At 33.0% G+C, this 19,274-nt stretch overlaps 1 protein-coding gene and 1 pseudogene across 2 annotated transcripts in view; both read right to left on the bottom strand.

Annotated features, from left to right (window-relative positions):
* The window catches only part of DHX15 (DEAH-box helicase 15), a 51,078-nt gene that overhangs the window by 9,449 nt on the left and 22,355 nt on the right, over window positions 1–19,274 (bottom strand). The window contains exons 4-10 of one of the 2 annotated variants that reach the window (XM_006918956.3): window positions 16,885–17,044; window positions 15,266–15,484; window positions 10,759–10,926; window positions 4,152–4,238; window positions 2,999–3,148; window positions 2,442–2,550; window positions 1,740–1,931 (exon numbers count right to left, since the gene is read on the bottom strand). In XM_006918956.3, coding sequence (XP_006919018.1) covers window positions 1,740–1,931; window positions 2,442–2,550; window positions 2,999–3,148; window positions 4,152–4,238; window positions 10,759–10,926; window positions 15,266–15,484; window positions 16,885–17,044 — 1,085 coding nt within the window. The remainder of the gene's footprint in view (window positions 1–1,739; window positions 1,932–2,441; window positions 2,551–2,998; window positions 3,149–4,151; window positions 4,239–10,758; window positions 10,927–15,265; window positions 15,485–16,884; window positions 17,045–19,274) is intronic. The other variant, XM_025051701.1, reaches the window with a different exon arrangement.
* LOC112485687 lies at window positions 18,714–18,829 on the bottom strand (annotated as a pseudogene).

Here is a 19,274-nt window from a genome sequence, read left to right as displayed (position 1 = left end):
CTTTAAAGATGCCAAAGAAGCCAAAGAGAAACAATGACACATGATCACAGTAAATATTAAAAGTCTTGCTTAATGTAATTGAAGCAAGTAATTCATACAAGTACAGAAACCTCTCATAGCTGTGAAAGTTAATGTGAACTAGCTAACAGTGATTAGTGGGAATAAGTAGTACTCCGTAAGGCCCCTGATTTGCACTATTTATCAGGACCTGAAAACTTCAGAAACTATTTAAATGGAAAACAAAGCATTACAAGCTCAATAACCTTTTTGTTCCATGACTTCTTCCTCACCCTTCAACATTTTCCACTACAAATGTCATGCTTAATAACTGCTTCATGTAAATGTTCACTCTCTTGATGTGCTAAAGATAATGACCAGTACACCCTATGTTTGGCAGAACTCCTATTACAAATGAGACATGTAGCTGGAAGATTTCAACTGCATCACCATGACCAATTTTAAAGGGACTAACGTTCTAAACTCAAACAATAGTAATTATACAATATGCCTGATAAGAGAACTTTGAAAAATAAAAAACTAGGCAGATAAATACACAATCTGTTAAACTCCTGCCCTATACTTTCTCTAAAAACTACAATCTTGGGGTAAGCACGACTGGGAAATCTAACAAATAACATGTAAGAAAGGCAGACAACAACCTACCACCACCTCCGCAAGTGAGACTACAATTTAATTAAAATAATTCGATACACTGCCCTGCCCATCTGCTCTGAGTCTGATCAGTCATAACTCTGCAAAAAACATTTTAGCTAGTTCTTAAAGAAAAAATTCACACCATTAAAATATACCAAACATCTAAACTAGGCCAAAATTTTTATATTTAGAAACTTTTCAATTTATTCTCTAATTCCATTTAAGATTTTGAATTATTTGAGGCATTACATTATAATTAAGACCAATAAACCACTCTACAACTGGAAATCAATTCTCCCCAGTACTAAAACTAGTAATTATAGAGTACTTCGATGGTCAATAAAAACTCTAGGTTCAGCTAGAAGAATTGGTGTACGTTTGTATGTTAACAACATTTATTTTTGGAAAACGTAATTTTCAAGTTACCATTCATTGTGGATTAAGCTTTACGGCTACTAAAACAGCACTACTTGTTCAGCTTAATGTTCCAGTTTTCAAAATTAGCAATTTTATCTATTAGGTATGGATTTTTTATCAAATGTCTTTCTTCTATTTTAAAAAAATTATCATCAGATTAGATTTGAAGCCTGAAATTATACATTAGTAGTTCTATTTATTTAATACTAAGCTTGAAATTAATGTTTGACTGCCATTGGAATATATATTTATATAGGTAGGAAAAGCTTACTTTAAATAATAGTTTGGGTGTCTCTCAGGCTCACTTAAATAGTGCCAAGTACTAGAACAAAGTTCTTCTGGTACTGTCAGTAATAAACTGCAAAACCGAAGGGCCTACTAAAGAACTCAGTTAACAATGTTGCTCAGACTTATTTCTTACTGAAATTTTTATTTGCACTCGAGAGAGCCAATGTTTTTACTATATTTTGTGTACGATGACTTACTTTATTTTTCTAAATACTATGTCGTTATGAAGCTATTTACAAGATATTTAGGAAACAAAATGAGTTTCTCAAAACCACCTATAAAATGCACTATCATGCTAAATATTAAAAAAGAAAACCAAAAGTGAAGTCCACCCAAACTTTGAAGAGCTGGGTTTTTTTTAGTTCCTTTCCCTCTATTACCTGACAACATAGCAGTAATAGATAGGACCTCATTAGAACAGTTGTAGTCACAACTTGCAATAACCATTTTAGCGAGCTGTGGATCTAGAGGAAACTCTGCCATCATGGATCCCAATTCAGTCAGATCTCCATCATCATTTAAAGCAGCCAGATAATTCAAAAGTTCTAGAGCTCTCATCAGAGTTTCAGGAGCTAGGGGGAAAAGGCAATCTATTAGACAAACTGCCTTCAGCAAGCAAAAATGTGAGAAAGTAGAAACTATTTATAAGCTATCTCATTTTTCATTCTACAGTGGGCCAAACTAAAAACTCAAACTGTCATCAAACTCTATTACAGAGATCTAGCAAACAATGAATCATATGAATTGCAAAATTTTCCTGCATATTAGTTAAAATTGTCATCTTCCTAAGTAATTGTTAATTCAACAATGTTTTTCAAAATATTTTTCTAAAAAAATTGGAAAATTTCTCACATTCCATGCCCACTCAATAATTCCTAGAATAATTTAATTATTCTAAAGGAAAGAAAAATTTGCTCATATAATTGTCACCCTTATAGTTTTAATGCTAATTCATAGGACTTATCTTGATGCTTACTGGAAGAAAAAGGTAACGTGTTTTTAACATATATATACTAGATAGGACAGAGAAAGAGAGTCAATTTTGGTTAAAAGGTTTGATAAAATATGTCGAGAATTCATACCTGGTGGATCCATAAAATCAAAATGCACCAAATCATCAATACCAAGTTTCTTCAACTGTAACACAACTGATCCTAAATTAGAACGCAAAATCTCAGGATAGGTGTTATCCTAGCAAAAAACAAAAATGTTTGTTCTGTTGAATATTCTTTAATCCTTTTGCTCCAGAAAGCAAAACATATCTGTTCTCTGCCTCCTTAGCTATTTATTTACTTTGGCATTACTTCTACACCACTGAATCAGATGAGAAAAATATTTTTGGAATAGACTTGAAAGAAGTCACTTTCTGTGAACTATCTTTATAGAGCTCAAAGTGTCACTGCTGCTGTCCAGCTCAACTTCAGACTGTGACAAGAGTTGTACTGGTAGATTACAAAAAAAAAAAAAAAAAAAAACCCAAAACCCACAACAACAACAACAACAACAACAACCCTCAGAAAAAAACAAAGAGCTTAAGTTGCCAAAAGGTAAAATGAAGTAAATGAAGGAATTTTCTTCTAATAACAAATTCAACTTAAACCTCCTAAACACATAGGAAGAACAGAGTGAAACCTCATACCTGCATTTCTGTTTTATAAGCTTTCTCTGTGTAAAGTCTGAAGCATTTCCCAGGTCTGGTACGTCCAGCTCGACCAGCCCTTTGTTGAGCTGAGGCTTTACTAATTGCTGTCACCAAAAGGGACTCAACTCTGATTCGAGGATTGTACACCTATTAGAATGGAAATAACAGAAGAATGATTCTTCTTCAATTAAACACAAAACTGTGATCTAACGGAAGTACCCAAAGCCCACAGCTAATTCCCAAATTAATGCATTGATGACTATCACAAATCACGTTGCCACAGAGAATCTGTCACCCTTATGCTTTAACCTTCTTTCAGAAATTCTGACTCCATAATTCTGACAGACTCAAGCTAACATGAAAAAGCTCTTATCTAACACGCTGATCACCTTTACTCTTCCTAATTTAAAATAATTTCAGTTCTTCTACCAGTTTTACCTTGCTTTTAAATAGTGGATAGTGCTAAAGGCTTCTGCCTGCAAAGAACCTGCCAATTCCAACACCTGATATCCAGAGTGGGGGCATCAAGAAAAATATTTTAAAATTGGCCCAGAGAAGTCAGTTACATGCTTTCAGTTTAAAAGGATCATCAAAAGCATAAATACTATGTATAATGAATTCTCCCAATTACGCCTATAAAATATAATCAAATGTAAGCAAAGATTTTTTAAATAATAAAACACAGTCTTTATTCAGTAGTCACTTTATTTAACAAGTGCTTGCTATTCAGTACTATTAAACTAGAGGTTAACAGACCTTTTTTCAAATACTATAACTGGCATATACCAGGAACTCTAGGTGAATAACTGATCTGCAAGGATGATAACCCTCTATTCTTATTATTACCCTTTTATTCCTTAAATATAACATACAAACCAAAACATACACCGTTATTATACAGAAACAGAGAAAATGCAACCTTAAAAAAAAATAAAACCTTAAAAGAAAAAAAGCCTAAGATTAAACATTAAACATGGGCTTAATATGTGAGAGCCAGTTAGAACACAGACAGATCATATTGCAGAAGTCTGAAAACAAAAGAAAAATACTTCTAAAAAGTTAACTTCAGCCATTAAATGAGTAGGCAGTTAAGTACTGTTATGCTAACACTAATTTATAAACCATGTGACTACCATGCTAAAATATGTACCTTTTGTTTCGCAAATCCAGGATCAATCACAAATACCACACCATCTATTGTCAAAGATGTCTCTGCAATGTTAGTTGACACAACTACCTGTTTAGAAATAAACAGTATATAAATTATATTACAAGTATAATTCAAATGGCAGTAAGATTAGCCATTAACTTTCACTAACATCAAATTTCAATACAGTAAATACACTAGAAATAAGGTTTGCTCTTCAATGGCCAATGCTATAAAAAAATACTAATATTTTAAGAATTCGAAATTTTATTTACCTCATCTTAATAACTTCCTTTTTCAACAAAGGTTATTACTTCAGGTTATCACTCAACCACATTATGTTTTGATTGTTCACACAGACGGATAACATCAAAAGAAAAATATCAATAAAGCAACATGAGCTTATAGAATGTCTCCTTGACTGAACACTTCTTGGTTAATATCCAAACTGCACACAACATATACATCTTTCAGTACTTTCAGGCAATATTTACATGAGAAAATTGTGTATCACCAAAACACAACTCAGCATTTTAAACAAAATGGTACGTAGGGGGGAAAACCTCAAGTTATAATCCAAGAACTGGCAGATCATGAGAATCAATATATGTTTTAGAAAGTATACAATCTCAAAAGAGATGACATGTAATATGTCGCTGCATACAAAGCAATTATTAAGAATCAGTTACATGTTAATGATACCTTGCTTTTTTATGTGAGTGTTTTACTATATTTGAGATGTTTTAGGAAACTGGTTAGGGTTTTGAGAATAGCATGTCACGTATTTCCCTTTTTAAATAATGGGAAAATGAGATCCTCATTAGTGTTTTTACTCAGAACACCTGATTTTCAGGAAAAGATTACTGCCATTAAGGAGGAGATAACTGTATATGCAAGCAGTTGACACAGAAGATAAGTCAGATACAGAGTCTACTCTTATAGCTTTTACAGTTTGTAAAGGAAGATTAGACATGGAGAAAAAGTATAAATGACACCAAAGATTCCCTGTGAGATTTAAAATGGATTTATTTCCACAGCAAAGACAAGAAAACCTTCCTGAGAAAATGGCATTTAGGAGAGGTACTGAAGTAAATGGGATCTATTCATAAGAGCAGGGACAAACGCTAGCAGACAGACTACTCAGCTTAAACAAGAACATATAGGCAATGCCCAAAGGCACGTGTAAGAAACGAAAAGAACTCATAGTAACAGGAAATCGTGGAGATTTAAAAACACCCTGGAAAATCACTAGCAAGATATTACCTTAGAATCATTTACATGTCTAGAAACAAAATGCTTCCTTTTTGCATTGTTCAGTTGAAGACTGCTAATTAGAAAACAGCTAAGAAATCAGAGGTGGTTTGATGTTACTGAAATACATTTTTTAGAACATTTAGATGACACGGTCAATAAACAGAACCGAAGCAAACATAAATAAGGCATATCAAGTTGATGGATGAATTTAAAGAAACATAACCTGAGTTTAATATTCTTACAGAAAGTGTGTTGTAGAAGCAATGGATTTAGGAGTAGTAGCACAGCCAATAATCAAACCTAAGTAGCTAAGTAAAAGTGGAAAAATTTTAACATCACCAAGCTTCCATTTTCTTTTATAACTCTTATTAGTCTAGCTAAAACGAGATTGTAAAAAAAAAAAAGATATCGAATGTGGAATTACAAATTATACGGAGACTACTACATGCTTGTGATTATACAAGGTCTGGTTTTCTGGAATTGTGGGATGAAAACTGTTAATAGTTCTGGACAGATCTTTAGGACAGTAAAAAAAATTATTTTTTAAAAAAGTTATTTGGAAAAAGATACATTATACATAATTCTTCTAGAACAGAATACAGTCAATGTGATTAAGAATTTCTTGATGTGATCAACTCTTCAGTTATTTTAAAATAATTTCTCTCCACAGAATAATTTTATTTGGTGTGCACGTGTTTTCTTTGTGTGACAAATTATTAAATACTTGTAAGGTGAGGATGTGTGATTCTACAAGCGTTCAGTTTAAGAATCAGGTGATCATGCCAACTTGGCAAGCCCATGTCATTACTGAGTATTCTGCATCTGAAACTTAAATTTCAAAATACAAGTGTTAAAAACAACCTTAGAGAAGTGTGCTTTGGGCTTTTTCCAAAGACTAAAAGTAAATGGTTAAAAAGTTTTATGGTAATAAAAAATTTTTTGAGTAGAACCTATCTACTGTACTGATTTAAAAATTACTAAAGTGTCTATCACCACGAGAAAAGGGGCAGGGTTCTGAAACCACGAGAGTAAGTTTTGGGACAAGGAGGAAAAGTTATGCAACATATTTTATGACCTTAAGGGTATTTCTTCTAATGACTCTACCACTAGAGCCAGAGAAATACTACTAGCTAAGACTAAATTAAACATACACACATACATAATGCAAAAGAAGAGACAAATAAATGAGATGATAAAAGTTACTACATTGCCTTGAAATCTTAGCAGTGGGGAGAGGCAAGTCCTAAGTGTGTTCTAGATGTAAGCAGCACATGATCGACCTAATAAGGAACTGGTCAGAACACAAAGTGATCCTGCATTTGTCAAGGGACGAATTGGAATATATATATATCTATATATATATGTAAATGGTACAAACTTTCTAGATTCTAACTGAGCATTAAGTGTTCAGGCCTCATTGACCAAGTAACTATTTCAGGTAAATAACCCTAAATATATGATAAACCCCATGGCAAAAAGTTTGATATTCTTGCCAATTTTATCTTTTTTATATATTAAGTTTGCTAAGAGTAAACTTTCCTCTAGATTTATTCCCTTCCCCCTCTATACTATGCTTTCTACTAGAATCTACTTTTATTTCAAAAATTCCACTTCAAAGTAGTAGAACTTAGCATACATGAGTTGCTCTATCTGAATTCTATTTGGACACGATAATGCATTTAGGTTAAACTAGTTTGGATTTTTAGCTCCCAAGAAACTCTGAGGGAGTCTCCAATTCAGTATCAATATTAACTTGTTTATAAACATCCTTGCAGTACCACACTAAGTTATCTTCAGACAGTGGATCATTAAGGCTCTCTTTAAAACTACAGAACCATTTCCACAAGGGCCATTTCTGCTTTCTATTGAGCAATGTATGCTCTGAGCTATGTTAATTAGTAAACTATAACATAAACTACATAAAAATCAGCTATTTGTACGGACAAAATTAATAAAAACTAAATAAAATCAAAGAACAGTTGCTAGATTTTAATAACAGCAAACTTATAACACAGCAATTATTAGTCTTAGTCAAAAGATACATAGAATTGATCGTCGAGTAAACTTTAAAGCATGTACAAAAATGCTGTAGCTTATAGTCGAATACTTGAATAAACATCAAGAATTATCATAACTGGTAAAAATATCTACTCCTCACAAATACATGTATGGCATTTGAGAATCAGGTGATTATTAAAAATGTGAAATAGTTCACCATTAGTGCTACGTTAAAAATTGACCTAAAAGGAAATAAGTAACTTTTTAAAAGAATGCTAAGTCCCCAAATGACCATAAATCTTTACAGGCTACATTTAAAAATTTAATACCAAAAAGCTTTATTAGTTTCAGCACAAATTGTAAACTCTATTTTGTAAAAATTAATACAGTGAGGAATAACAAAAAAAGTATCCATCAAATATGAAGTAATACAGAATTACGATTATTTTGTTGGGACTTTTCAAGACTACTATAAATATTCTCTTTGTTCCAAACCTTTCAATACTAATTATATTCTACTCTATACCAGCTATTATCCGTGTACTAGAACAAAATACATAAACAATTTAACAAAAAATGAATCAGACTGATTTTGTTTTTCAAAACTGGAGGCAAAAAGTAAATCCCTAAATGTTCCAATATAATTTTAAATTAATTGTGAAATGTCAATCAGCAACAATTAACATTCTTGAATAAACACCCCATTCCAATAACTGGCACAGTAATGTTTAATAAATTCATGACAAAGGATCGCCTTGGCCTCTAGTCCTTTGTTTTATAAGGTGGACAGGATATTATTGGTTGTGACATCTGTTAACAAGAACAGGGAAAACAGCAACTGAATGCCTATTTTTCCTGTTCTGCTATCTGCTCACTTTCCTTCTTACCCTTCTTCCTTCCCCACAATCCCACCAACCCCTTTTTTCTTTCAATCTGGGCCAGGCAGGCCTTGGGGCTGATGGTCACCTGCTCACCTGCCTGCCAGTCAGTGCTTGGCCAGCACATTTTAGCTAGCCTAGGTTTTCAACTGGCACTCCTACCTCCTTCCAAGCAGCTTCGCTATCCAGCGAAAAAAAAAATATGAGCTGATGAACAAATCCTCCTCTATGAACCAGCCTTCTATAAAAAATTTTCATTTTACTTTAAACACTGACTTCAAAGTGTTTTTCCTTGAAATAAGAATGATGTATCAAATGCCAAGGGAAGTCATCCCTCTCTCTGGAATATCCAGGGAGTCTATGACAGTGCTCTTCTCAATCTCTAAGATGAAGCTGACTAATGTCAAGAGGTAACATGATTTCCTAGCAAGAAGTCCTGTAGTTTTAGCTGAATGATGCACCATTAATGGATAATGAAGGGGTACTGTGACCCTTAGTTCTGATTCAGAATTAAAAGCCATGGTAAACCCAAGAATGGGGATTCCAATGATCCCCCATCATCTATATTATAATGAGCTGCTGAAGAATCATTCTTTACAGTGAAGATTATTCCTCAAAATCTTTAGGATTTACAAGAACACAAAAAGCAAGTTAAAAAAAAAAACTAATTCGGCTCCACGGGTTTAAGCTGTAGATTCTACGAAATTATCATGTATTGAATTGGCACCTAAATAAACAGAGCAAAGAAGGGCTCACATGTAAAATAAGTTTTAATAAGTGTGGGTTCATAAAGCTCAACGTAACTTAAAATAGAAGAGAACCACATGGAGACATAATAAATCTTACAATATGCCAATTTTACTCAATGATAAAAACACCATTTTAAAATAAAAACAAATGCAGATATATATGTACATGTTTTCAAGACAAATCCTCTGCCTGGAGGATGCATTAACGCCTCTTTACTATAGAAATGTTTAAGAAATTGCTATTTTATATACATCTAGCTACAGAATCAAGCTAAAACTTCAGAAAGAATTAGTACTTTTCAGTCAACAAATGAACTTCAAAACTGAATACTCAATGTATCCCTTAAAACAAAGTTTTCCCCAAAGTTCAGAGTGAAATAAAGTAAGAGAAAAATGTTTTTAATTGTTCTAGAGACAATGCCATGACAGTAACTGGAAAGTTCAACAAAATGAAGCTAGGATCAAACTATTTTTTAAGGCTTTCACTACTCTTGCTGATCTATGAAAAATTCAAAAACTGACTTTTTCCCTATTGCCTGTGAATTTATATTCCAATAGGCTGGTGTTGCATATTCATTCAGTAAATTTTTTCAATCTGAAAAATATTTCTGGTTCATTTAACTTTTACACAGCCATGTAAAAAATTAATTAGCCATGATATAGATATATCTTTGTTTTTTCAAATCATTAAAAATATGATAAAAAAGATACACAGAAATAAGAAAAACGATAGATTCCAAATTTGACAAGTACATCACAAATGAGTAACATTTCAGGTTAAGACTTCTTTCTAAACATATAAACTTAAAATTTATAATGGATACTATAAGGGGCTAGTTTGTTCTAGGTATGTTAGTACCTGTATACACCGAGCTTAATCCTTAACAATCATCTCCCAAGGTGATGAAGGTAATGAATTATACCCATCTCAAAAAAAATGGGAACTTTAAAACTAGAGATTAAGACGTTTACTAAAATTCACATACAGCTATAACTTAATCAATGGCCGAGCTTAAAAAATGTCAACGTCATCTTCGTCATCGTTTTCGATCCTTTTCAAACAACGCAATCTTATTTTTCAAAGAATCTATTAGAACCCCTATCTTTTAAAAAAAATAAAAACATAGCTGCACAGTTTCAAACTGGAATGATGATCTCCATCCCATCCCAACAAAGTGCCCAGAAACAGGGCTAGAAATGCCTTGCTCCCTTCTTGTGCCAAGCACACATGTACACCAAAAAGATCTAGTTCCTGCCCTCGGGAAACTCACATACTTACGCAATATAATCTGCTAACAGTGCTACTTTAGAGAGCTGTGCAGAAAACATTTCATACCTATAGATGACACTTGGTTAGATCTTGAAGAAAATTCTAGGCAGAAGCCAAGGCACTAAAGAAAAAAGTGCTTAGTTTTTGTCAAGTGATTTAATGGGGTGAAGACAGCACTTTGCTCTCTTCTCCGTCTTAAATTACCCTACCCAACCTTCCATTTACCAAGGAACTTCTTGAAGGGTGGAAAAAGCAGTACCTGCTTTTTCTCTAAGGTCAAAATATATAAACTCCATCTAAATACATTTTTTAAAACTTTTAAAATGTAGATTATTTTGTTGTGTACAATCCAGTTCAAAATCACCCATAACTTAGTCCTCCATAATTCAATATAGTTTGATACCTCACAGAAAATTCTCACGATATATACAAAATGTTTACAGAGAAAGTTTCTACGCTACCTTTCTTCCAATTGCTCCATTCTGTTTTTTTGGAGGCGGAGGTTCAAATATGCGCTGCTGCTGCTGAGGTGGGAGTGTAGAGTACAATGGAATGATTTTAATGTCACCAACTTCAGGGCCTAAATCATCAACCTCACGTTTTATTCTCTTACAGGCTTCATCAATTTCCTACAAAATAAAAGTTTGAGTCTGAAAACAAAAGAAATACACACTGAAACATTTTAAGTACTCATCATAATCCTAGTTCTACGAAGCATTATTTTCAATTTAGTAATCAAAACTAATTTAGCAAATTTCATTGGGATTTCCAAATAATCCAAGAAACTGATTTCTCTAGCCAAATAAACATACAACTGCCTTATGGGCGTTCATTCCGTACTCCTTTTCTTAACGTCGGATGTCCTAATAAATTCTCAACAAATTGTACTAAAATTGAAATTTCTCACCCAGGAATATTTAACTGCAGTCATAACCTTTTCGATTTTCACAATCTAAAAGAAATTGATGTGCCAGATTTTTAAAAAAGCCAATTAGGCTTTAATGTCATGTTATCACTAATACAATTATATGGAAGATTTGCTTCACCGTTCCTAATGAGAACAAACACCTTTACAGTATATCAACATATTTAAGAACTAGACTGACCCAAATACTTGAGAACATCTTCAAAAATTCCCTTACCACAGAAAACTATTTCAATACATATGCATACAAACCCAGGTTTAAAGAAAGGACATAATGAATACTCAAGACTGTGAAACACAGAGGTAGGTGGAGGCTGTAGGGGTTGGCAAAATGACTTAAAAATCAGGAGGGAGATATATGTTAAATTTCACTGAAGCATTAATTCAGTTAAACTCAGAAGTATGTTAAACGACTGATTTCGCAGCCTGTCCAATGAAAGACTCAATCAGAAGCTATCCTTATCAAGAAATTATCATTCATTTGAAAGACAGAATATTTTTTCTATAAAAGGAAAAAAATTATCAGATAAATTTATTCCATATTTTTATTAAACTAGGATAATGTTCCTTGACTCTAAATGATTTTAAATCGAAGTGGAACTTTTTTTTTCATGTTAAAAAACACAAAGTTCTTGGATGCTTAAGAAGAAAAATTTTTTTTTGGTCATCTATTCTAAACATACTATTTTTCTTAAATAACAGATAAGGTCTTGAAAATTGTGATATAGAAAATTACTATTAAAAATGCCACATTAATAGTTCTCTTTGAGACCTAAAGTTTCTAAAAGAAAATGAAAAAAAATGTTAATTCACTGAAAAAAAAATATAACAAATGAAAAAAATTGCTTTTAAATGCTGTATCTAGATTAGAATGCCCCCTGCTGGTATGCAAATACAAAATTAGATTTTTTTTCCTAAAAGAAAAAATGAAAAAACAAAAAACAAAAAACAAACAAAAACAAACAACAACAACAAAAAACCCAGCAGCCAATATTCAGAACACTTGCAATTTTGTTAATTTAATCGTATATTTGACTGGAAAATAAATTAGAAGGCATCAAACACCTACATTTCATATATAACATTAGAAAATTAAGTGCTCCAAGTTGTACATTTGCAGATTCTAGAATTTTAACAAGAAGATAATTTCAACTTTACTTGAGACTAGACTATCCAATCTGCTAAGCATACATGGAGCAAAAATGAAATCACTACTTCACGGCATATAAAGACATCTATAAACACCACTTTAAAGTCCTCATTGCCAGTTCAGAAGACCACAAAAGTCATTGACAGTCATCAGCAAAAAGCAACCATCTGCTGCTAAGTCATGAGCAACACTGAGAATTCAGACAGAAGTTCAAGAGTTTCTGATTTGATTAGACTTTCAGTTCCAAAAGTATTATGTTAGTAAATTACAGTGGACCCTACTCATTTGAAGAGGCTGAACTCGCTATGTGTGGAAAAGACATTTTACTGGGAAAGAATTAAAGATAAAAGAATGTGTTGTTTAAAGAATGGTTTTAATATCTCCAAGTATGCATTTACGATTGATATTTAAATTACAACCATTCTTATCTAATTCAGTAGTTGTAGCTCCCTTAAGTACTTAAGTCCAGATTTTAAGCATCAACATAAAAAAAAACATAAAAAACATTCTAGAATTCAAATCTTTCCCAACTTTTCACCAATTAAAACTGGTCTCTCTCAAATTGTCAGATAACTATAGAAGCACCATTGTTAAAGTGGTCAAAATGGTAATATGGTCTTAAAAATCATTTAAAAATTTCACAATAAATTTTATGGATGCTATTCAAATTTATGAAGACATGAGTAATAAATTCCCAGAATCTACCATTTCACTGACTAAGCAAAAAAAAACACAAAGGGTCAGAGACCTGAGAAATAATTATTTTACATATCTTTACCTACTATACGAAATCAATGAAAACGAAATATATTAGATCTGCTACCTTCTCCCCAAAGATCTTCAAATTTAAGACCAGCCACCTAAAGGGAATTTAAAAACATAACAGGATCTATATAAACCCAGTTCACAATTATAGTGACACTTTACTGACATATACTCCTGCTCTAGCACATGGCTGAAGACCATGGGTCTTACTTACTACTCCCTTCTTTTCCTCAGCTATAGGATAGTTGCCAAAATATCAACTAAGGAAGTTAACTCACAGCACAGACAAGCCTTTCAGGTCCTCCCCATGAGGCCATTTGATATTGACAGAATTCTAATAACTCTTATAAATAATTGTTTAAGAAAATATGCTATACGCTTTGGAAGAAATGAGAAACTTTTATAAAGACCACACAAAACAAGACAAAACAAATACCACGACAGTGTTATTTACAGGTTACTTCAGTTTACATTCCATCAGAAAAGCACTTGGTACTCTTGCACACAAAATATATAAAAACCTGTTCATTCAAAATGCATAAAAAGGAAGACTAATAAGGAGAGAGGTTTATCTGTAAAACTAAATTTGCAATACATCTTACTTCCCAAAAGAATAAATATAATTCTCTACTGGGAAAGATTTTGAACCCCCTAGCGGACACATTTAGCAATGTTTGTAGACATTTTTGGTTGTCAAACTGAGGAAGAGTGTCATTGCATCTAATGGGTAAAGGCCAGAGATGTGAATACAATGCACAAAGCACTCCACAACAAAGAATTAATTGGCCTAAAACACAGTGTTGAGGTTGAAAAATCTTGATCTACAAAAAAGAAAGTACGGCCAATGAGGTACAAATTATAAATCATACAAACAAAACTGAAGAAATGGACAAAAAAAAATTAGTCAACATTTATAGCTGTAAATGCAGTTAACATTTACTCAAATATAATACACCAAGCATCTCTGTAGAAACTGAACACAAATAAAAGTTCACATTCCAGTGGAGGCAGGTGGTCAAACAACAGACCTCTGGACTAACTAGGGCTCTGGACTAACTAGGGCTATTTCCCACAACACTGTTTAGAGTGGTGTCATTAATGTCCCCCAGGTTTTAGACTGGCTACCATATCCCTTGGGAGCAATGAACTTTAAACCTAAGGGAATACAAAAATGGACCAAAGAACTTGTGGAAGTTGTAGATTCCTATATTTCACCTGTTTCAGCAAGTCTGGAACAGGACCAAGACCCTGCTTTATTTTAACAAACTCTCCTCCCCTCGGCAGATAACCCACTGACCACATCTAAGGAAAAAAATGTTCAGGAGCAGGGATCAGATCTTTTACTGAAAAGGGCCAAAATATTTAGGCTTTGCATCCACATACCATTTGTTGCATATTCTTTGTTTTTATTTATAACTCTTTAAAAATATAAAACTAATTCTTAACTAGTGGGCCATAAAAAAACTAAAACAGGAGGTCAGCACATGTAGCTACTTATGTTTAAATTAACTAGAATTCTGTAAAATTAAAATGTAGTCCCTCCTCACCAACAATGTTTCAAATACTCAAAAGCCTTATGTTGGTGGCTACCATATTGAACAGCACCGACAAGAACACTTTCAGCATTGAAGAAAGTTCTAATGGAACAGCACTGTTCTTAAACCTCGCTACTCAACCCTTGAAAACTTCAGCCTTACTTGGAAGCTTGTAAGGAATACAGAATCTCAGGCCCTATCTTACCTTTGAATTGCAATCTGCAAGTTTTGTAAAGTGATATATATGTATATTATTTTGTGAAGCACATTCTAGAAAATTCACAAAGCCTATTAGAGCAAATGCCAGGGTCTAAGAAAACCTCTCGTAAAAGGCTTTATAAAAACTTTTATCCAGATAGCTTTTCCTGAACTTCTATAGTCACTTAAGATAATTAACTTAAACATAAACACTAATGGTATAAAAAGGTATTAGAGTACATGGTTAAAAAAGTTTATGTATTTCATATATAATTGGCTTGAAAAAAACTTTAAATGTTGGGATAAAAATATATGCCAAGTTCTTAAATTTAAAGTTGATGCATAACAGAATTAATATGCCGAAGGCTAAATAATGAAGCAAATAATGACAATACCTCTTGACCAGTTAAGAAAAGCAGAAGATCTCCCTCCTCTTCTTCACACATATGGATTTGGATCACTGTTCGAATTGCTGCTTCAAGATAATCTCTCTCTGGTTCAGGAGTATAAAAGATCTCAACAGGATGTGTACGCCCAGGAATAGTCAACAGAGGACAGTTATCAAAGTAAATCTGGAATTTTCCTGCATCTAGGGTAGCACTCATAACTATAACCTGAAGAAAAAACAGTAAATTATTTGAAGCTGTCTTTAAGGATTCTTATGCTGTCTTAAAAAAACAAGTACAATAATGTTTATTGTTCTATATGCGTATCAGCTATAAGAAGCTTAAAACTGATAAATTGTGATTAAATACTAATAAATTGTGATTAAAAAATCAAATATAGAAGAGACTGAGCTGCAATAAGTTATTTATATTTTTTAAAAAAGTTAGAAATAAACCTGATATCCAATAAACTACAATATTATCTTCATGAAATAATACCATAAAAACCAAAGTTTATAAAGTTACAAAGTAATAAAGGGACTGTCAAAAGACCACCTTCATATGGGGAAAAACAGAAAGAAAATCCCTTTCCCCCCCAAAAAAACTAAAAATAAAAACAAAAATACCCGTGACATAGATGTAAACTTTTTCCCTTCTTCTAATTCACCTTTAATAAGCATGACTTCTTTGAAAAAAATTCCTAAAATAAACACAGGTTTCCTTTTTAAAAAGCCACAGCTACAAAGGGTTGCTCAGGTACAGGGCTGCATGACTGCAATCGCCTTTATGTTAATCATACATTCTATAACCCATTAAAAAGCTCCCTCCAAAAAACAGTCTGCTATAGAGTTAATTTCTACTTTTGAGTTTCTCCCCTAAAACTTCAATAGCTCATGAAGTTTAATAATGGTAATACTCATATAGTTCTTCAAATATATTCTTTAAAAGAATAATTTTTTAAAGAAAAACATACCCAGATACCAACTTTTTTTAAGACCCAGACTTTCTACCAAGTATATAATTCCCTTGTAACATAAAAACTAATATAATGAGTCTAAGTTCTAATGAATGGTGTGTGTGTGTGTGTGTGTGTATGCATTCGCACACACACAAAATGTAAAAAGGAGAATTTTAGTCATTTTTAAGCCCTTATCAACATAGTAACACTGGCCAGGGTACAAATGGTATTAACAGGAAAAAAACAAGCCTGTAGGTTAAGCAAATGCATTTCTGAGGAGTGGGCTGTTCTGGACACAGTTATTCCCACTCTCCGACATTACAATTATAATGGGTGTATTTGTATTGGGACAAGGACAAAGATTTGATCCTTAAAGGAGGCCCCCGTACTTAAAAGTGTAGGGTGAGCAGGAAGGTTACAAAAATACCATGCTTATTTTTAAAAACTGGGTGAGTTAGAAATTGAAGAGATCTGGCTTAAAAATATATTACTAAAAAGTAGAAGTACACTTAAAAGTCTAAAACAAAGACAAAGCAGACTAGGAAAAAATCAGTGTAGATGCTCACTGGTTGCTTCTTTTGCAGTTATTTTTTATTGTTGATGAGTGATCAGCATGTGTTCTTTTTTATATATACACATTTTATGAAATGAGTAAAAGAAATTACCTCACCTTTAAATCTGATCTCTGTCTTACAACTTCCTTCAGAACACCCATGAGAATATCTGTAGCCAATGTCCTTTCATGAGCCTCGTCAAGAATTATTACACCATAACGCTCCAGGAGGGGATCATTCATAGCTTCACGAAGTAACATCCCATCAGTCATGTACCTACATTCACAAAGAATGTGTTGGTCAAGTTTCATTTAGGGAACTTTAAAACTAAACTTCATTACGTAAAAATGAAATGCAAAAACATCGGGTTAAGTCAAAATTAAAACTGCCTAAAAACAAACGTGCTATTGCTTTGAAATCATTTGCAAAATTAGGCTTCAAGAAAAAATTTAAGAGTATATATCAAACAAGCTATATATTATTAGATCTTAACAAGTGACTGTAATACTGCAATGCATTGAGAAAACAAATCTAATTACAAAATATAATGATCACATGGTTTCACGCAAATGCCAAAGCAAAATCTGAAGCATACAAATATTCAACCTCCAAAACAAAACTAAGAAATCATTTTAAGTTGCTTTATAACATCGCCATGACTAAAATGTTACTACATGCAAATGCACACTCCCCTGCCCTACCTAATTTAATGAAATGATTATAAAACAGCACAAAAAGGAATACATTCATGGAATGAGGAGTAGCATTAGTACTAAAGAAATGCTGACAAACATATATGGAAGAGAAAAGCCACATGATTACCAGCTAGATCAATGAACCAGAGGAGGAAACCAGGCTTAGGAATAGCTCAAGAGAAGTCAGCTGAAAGATGGTTTGTAGAATGGTTGAATGGGTCAGCCATCCATTCCATTCCAGCTACTACTGTCACGAATACAAAACAACTATCCGGTTTGGTGACAGGACAAAACAAAGTCTGTCTGCAAATGCTGAAGTCACAGCTCATTTTGTTAAATACAAATCTGTGATTTTATTTAAAAATTTAAAAGTCGTATAAAATCTGAAGTCATCATTTATGACTTCACTATTTTGGCTCTATTTTTCATAAATTAGTCTAACCTGATCTTTCATGGACCAACTTGATATTTTTAGCTGATGCCATCCGTTGGAGCAATAAATTCAGCAAATTGACAGTGTACAAGAGAAATGAATTCTCTTTATGTCACCTAAACACATTTCTGGAATCTACACAGCATTATCTGCAAGATTATTTTATATTAAGACCATGAAAGAAAAAAGTGCCAATTAAACTATGACTCAATGCCTTAACGACAGGTTAGCACAGTGCATGAATCAGCTATGTTATAGCCTCCAGTTGCTTTGAAATGTCTTTGATCTATTTGGGGACATTTGGTAATTTCTCCTGCCTTCCAATATTAGTACTGACATGAGATAGGCAATCCTTTTGCACATTATCTCAGCAGCAAAACATAATACAGTTTTCAACTACTTGTAAGTAACTTTTGTTTTGAAAAAAAAAAAAAAAAAATTGGTCGCTCTTCCAACAAATATTTGCTAAATATTTACTAGCAAACTTACACCCTGCTGCTCAGTTTCGAAGCCTACTCATTTCAATTTGGAATCCTAGTATATTTTTGAAAGCATTTTAATTAGCAAATAAACGCAATATACGGTTCATTACTTACTTGAAATAACAATATGTACAACTAAATCAAGTTCAAGAATTCACAATGACAACCAAACTGCCACCAATTTAGGAGACTCATAGATTTTAAAATGCGCAAGAATTTCATACTAAAATTGAGAAAAACGTCACAACTGATAAAATATCTGACACTGACTTGACAACTCCTTAAAACTCATTTTATCTTTTTTAAAATTATTTTTTATTTATTATTATTACTTATGCCTACAGCACCTGGTCTTCCTAGGTGGTCTCCCATCCAAGTACTAACCAGGCCCGACCTTACTTAGCTTCCGAGATCAGACATCGGGCTTGTTCAGGGTAGCATGTCTGTAGACCACAGACCGTGACTCCACTGGGGCGCGAACCCAGGACCCTCTGCATGTAAAGCAGACGTGCTAACCGCTACACTATGAAACCATGTCCTAAAACTCATTTTAAAAAGCATCCTCTTTATTTTCATCTTTTTCCTCCTCACACCCATCCAGCTTCGACAACAAAACGTATAGCGATAGTCAAAGGCAGAGAGAGCTGACCTTAATATTCATTCTTTTATATTCTTCTAAGAAGGGAAATATTAGAAATGGCAGATGATAAGTATTCTAAATTAGATTAATGGAATATTTTGCCTTGTTTTATTAACAATTATGTGTATTACATGTACTGAGTTAAAAGGTCAACTGAGCTCAAACCCTGACTTCCAAGTTCCAGGGACAGAGTCCTGGATATTCTTCAATTTAATCTGATCCTCACCCAGTGATCCAATTCCATGAGATGCTATAG

Source organism: Pteropus alecto, unplaced genomic scaffold (genome assembly GCF_000325575.1).
Source record: "Pteropus alecto unplaced genomic scaffold, ASM32557v1 scaffold5, whole genome shotgun sequence".
Classification (NCBI taxonomy): Eukaryota; Metazoa; Chordata; class Mammalia; order Chiroptera; family Pteropodidae; genus Pteropus; species Pteropus alecto.
This window is presented reverse-complemented; position numbering and strand designations above follow the sequence as displayed.